The sequence below is a fragment of the Gekko japonicus genome, unplaced genomic scaffold (genome assembly GCF_001447785.1).
Source record: "Gekko japonicus isolate JY-2015 unplaced genomic scaffold, Gekko_japonicus_V1.1 scaffold386, whole genome shotgun sequence".
NCBI classification, from domain to species: domain Eukaryota; kingdom Metazoa; phylum Chordata; class Lepidosauria; order Squamata; family Gekkonidae; genus Gekko; species Gekko japonicus.
The window spans coordinates 1,079,296-1,083,303 of record NW_015163100.1 but is presented as its reverse complement, the minus strand read 5'-3'; the positions used below and the strand labels follow the sequence as shown (position 1 = coordinate 1,083,303).

At 45.4% G+C, this 4,008-nt stretch overlaps 1 protein-coding gene across 1 annotated transcript in view; it reads right to left on the bottom strand.

Moving 5' to 3' along the window:
* The window catches only part of TANGO6 (transport and golgi organization 6 homolog), a 53,922-nt gene extending 51,532 nt beyond the window's left edge, over nt 1-2,390 (bottom strand). The window contains exon 1 of the mRNA XM_015406695.1: nt 2,366-2,390. Coding sequence (XP_015262181.1) covers nt 2,366-2,390 — 25 coding nt within the window. The remainder of the gene's footprint in view (nt 1-2,365) is intronic.
* Nucleotides 2,391-4,008: the final 1,618 nt, after the last annotated feature.

The following is a 4,008-nucleotide window of genomic DNA, read 5'->3' as shown; positions in this document are numbered from 1 at the left end:
CCCCCGAGGTTTTCGTTTCTGTAGCTACGGTACCTGTGAGCAGAGGTGCCCCTCCCCCCAACGCACCATCACTGGGCTTTGCATTTTTGACTCGCTCCCCCCCAGTGGATTTAGTTTAAAGAATGTTGATGTATGTGGCTAAAGCAGGAGCTTGGTCCCCAAATGCAAAGGGGACCTAGGATCCTAGGCCACCTCGAATCCATCAATAGCACCCTTGGCGGGATATTCAAACCCTCCAATGGGGACAGAGGTGTACCAGGTGGAGTGTATATAGTTGGCCTTGCAGGACCGTTTTTCCTTGTCTTGTTGTGAAGTACAATAAACGCATGTCATGGTCCAAGTCCTCTATGTGTGAAACTCAGTACTTTTCAAGGAAGGTCGTCACAGCCCAGGAGACCTTTTCCAGCTGTGCTCAGTCAGCTGCTTCTGAACAGCTGGGCTGGGCTCGCCTCGGCTTTGTTGGCAATAGAGCAGCAGCATCTCCATTTAAGACGAGTTGCAGCAGCATTTCCAGTTAAGATGAGCAGGTGGTCGGTAAAGTGCAAGTTCTCCATCATTGCTTCCTCTAAGCTGTGGAGTCTTGTGAGCAAAAATTCTACTTGGTGAGCGACTGGCATTGAAGTTGTGAGCAGGCGATTTGGCTCCTGCATAAATTGGTTTGCTCTGGAGCCCCATCCTTCCTGAGCGAAGGCAAAAATGTGTGAGCCAGAAGCTAAAAAACCGTGAGCTAGCTCACACGAACTCAGCTGAGAGGAAACACTGGTCTCCATCTGCCACTGCCAGTCAGAGTAGGCAGGAAATCTTTACCTCACTGAACTAGTGAGCACTTTTGGAATGATTGCCACGGGGAGGTACGGCCAACCATAAAGTATTCCAAGCCAGATGAGCCTCCTATAATGGAAATGCAATGCTGGTTTCCCCAGCAAGTGTGACCTGCAGATGCAAAGAGGTTGCCCATGGGCAACTCCTCTTGGTCCACTCCACTTAGGTGAAGGAAAGTCAGGTTTGGCTCCTGGGGAAGAAGGGGGCACTCGCCAGGAAATGCATTGGCAGGGACCACTGTGCCCCTCAGGTGCCACCCTGGCAACCACTGGAGTGGGCAATACCAATCTTGGTATTCTATAGATCCAGGTGGGCAGACCTGTTGGTCTGAAGCAGTAGAACAAATTTAGAGTCCAGTCAGGCACCTTTAAGACCAGCAAAGTTTTATTCTAGGTCTAAGCTTTCGTGTGCAGGCACACTTTTTCAAATAGACTGGAATGGAAGGTAAGGTTCAGATTTATAGACGGGCTGAACAGCAGATTAACATGTACCATGATGATGTCTTAAGATATGTGAATACAAACTAAACAAGCTAATTCTATGAGGCAGGTTCATGTTGAGACAACTAAAGAGCTGTTCTTGTTCAGTTGCACAGTCCATGGACCACATAACGCCAGGCCCACCTGTCCTCCACCGCCCTCTGGAGTTGCTTAATTTCATGTTCGTTGCATCGATAACACTGTCTAACAATCTCATCCTTTGCCGTTACCTTCAATCATTCCCAACATCAGGATCTTCTCCAGTGAGTGCTTCTTTCTCATTGGGTGGCCAAAGTATTTGAGCTTCAGCTTCAGTATCTGGCCTTCCAAATCCCCACTCTGCCATGGAAGCTTGCTGGGTGACCTTGAACTAGTCATACTCTCTTTGCCTAGCCTACCTTGCAGGGCTGTCCTGAAGATAGAAATGAAGGAGGGAAGAACCTCGTGCACTGCTGTAACCTTGGCAGAAAAGCAGGATAAGATGTGCTTGAAAATAGTGATTTATTTATTTAAATAATGTACGTCCTGCTTTTCCCAAAAGTGTAGAGTTTGTTTGTAAAATACTAGCATAAAATCATACATTCAAACCACATTAAAAAATCAACAGAAAGACTTTTGATTAACATGGCTAGCAGGTACTGCTAGAGCTGCCTCCCATTCATTTGTCTTACCGTCTTGCAAAACTAGTCCGTTTTATTTTGTGTGTGTGCTAGTACCTTTACTCGCAAAGCATTTATTAAAATGTTCATATCCCACTTTTCCTCTGGGTTCAAGGTATACATTCCCAATTACCCAAACAATTGCCTGTTGCTACAAAAATCAAGTTGCTATAAAACAAAATAGAGTAGTATGTCACACAACTGTAAGTCACCAGTACTGGTTGCTTTAGAACATGAAATTCTGTAAATGAAAAAAATCCAATGTGTGTATGATGGATGGGAGGCAGGGGTGTGAGAGAATATTTGCAGGCCTTTTCACAGGAAAGGGTTTTAAACTTCCCTTCGTTTTCCAGATGCAAAACCTTCCAGCTGCCCCCAGAGTAGGCAAACTGACAGCATGTTTACCATAGTCTTCGTGCAGAGACCCCATGCCACGTAGATCCAAACATTTTCTGTTCTAGAGGGGAAGCTGCGGTAGGTTTGATGCAGCAAAAACAAACAGGTGTCTAGAGGGCCCTTATTCCAGCAGGCACAATTGTGGACTAGAGCCTCCTTCAGATATAAAAGAGTGGATCTTACACGAGGGAGACTCTACAGAGAGAGCAGGGTCAAATGGCCATGAGAAGAATTGCAGTGTGAGGTGTAATTATGCAAGTTCTTAAAATCATAATTGGCCCTGGCTCCCCTTGGTGCAAGTGCATCATTTTTGTTAGTTGCTTAGCAGTCCTCACCTAGCAATAGTTTTGCTCCAACCTGGTCCAGGACTTGCACAGTCATGTTCTTGCCCAAACCTGAGCCTTGTTTTGTTACGTGCTGGCTCCCTCCCCCTTTCAATGAGGGAGAAAACAAACACCACAGAGAAGAAGGGGGGGTGGAATTAAATCAGAATGACAAATTCTGCCCGATTAGGTAGACAATAAATAAATCGACTGGGGTCACATACCCTTTGTATCAGATCAGGAGACACCTGGCAGAGGCAACCGTTAGTGCAGAGATTCACCCATAAAAGAATGGGGAAAGGCACTTTTTAAAAAGAAACACTTTATTAAAATACTATAAAACACATCAGCTTAACAAGGCATTACACAGTATGGCTTTTGAATTTTTGTGCATATAAAAACAGTGAAATACATGGATCAAAACCCAGCAAAGCCACTTATTTTTGCAAAAAAGAAACTTTATCCATCACATGGACAGCAATCATATCATTACAATCAGATTACTTGGCAGAAAATGCATCATAAGAAATACGGCACCTTAAGTCAGTTGCACTGTAGACGTTACCCATTCAAGCCCTTGCGACTGGGTGAATCTGGAACCCCCAAAGGCACTGAGCTTGCTCCTCAGGAAGGACATGATTGGCTAATTCTTCCTCAGACATTCCCTGCCAGCCGCTTCCTCTAAAACCTTGCTCTTTTAGGGGACTGCAGTGGCCAGATCGGTCTTTCCTGTTATGTACACACACCCCAATTCTACATCAAGAAATTATTATTTCTGCAAGATACACATTTTAGGCATCTCATACAAATAAGTCTCTCCACAGCCTGTTGTGCTTCTATTGGTCATGACAAAGAGCTGCACAGAGCAAGAGAATATCATCCCCACACCTTTTTAAGAGGACAGCAAGTGTTGCTTTATCTTGGGAAGGGGAAAGGTTTGTGTGTTGCATTTTAAAGCTGAACACAGGCCCTCAGGATGCCAGCTACAATCCTGCACTTGGTACCACATCTGATAGCTGTGCAGGATTGCCGAGCACATAAAGGATCGACCGTTGTCTTGGGAAGCTGCTTTGTGGGCAGAGTGCTAAAGTGGATTGGCATGAGGTGGCACCCCAAAGGGTTCACCACAACAGCATTTCTCCCAGATGGGAATCCCAGTCATTGGATGGGCTTGAAGCCATATTGGCAGAACGCGACCTCTCTAGCCACCCACAACTATCGGGTTTATGCATTAGACAACAGCATCCTCTCATCACCAGAACTGTTAAGATTCCAGCAACCCACAGACCGGTTGTTTCTTCTCCAGTCTTTCTTTCTTTACATGCTTTA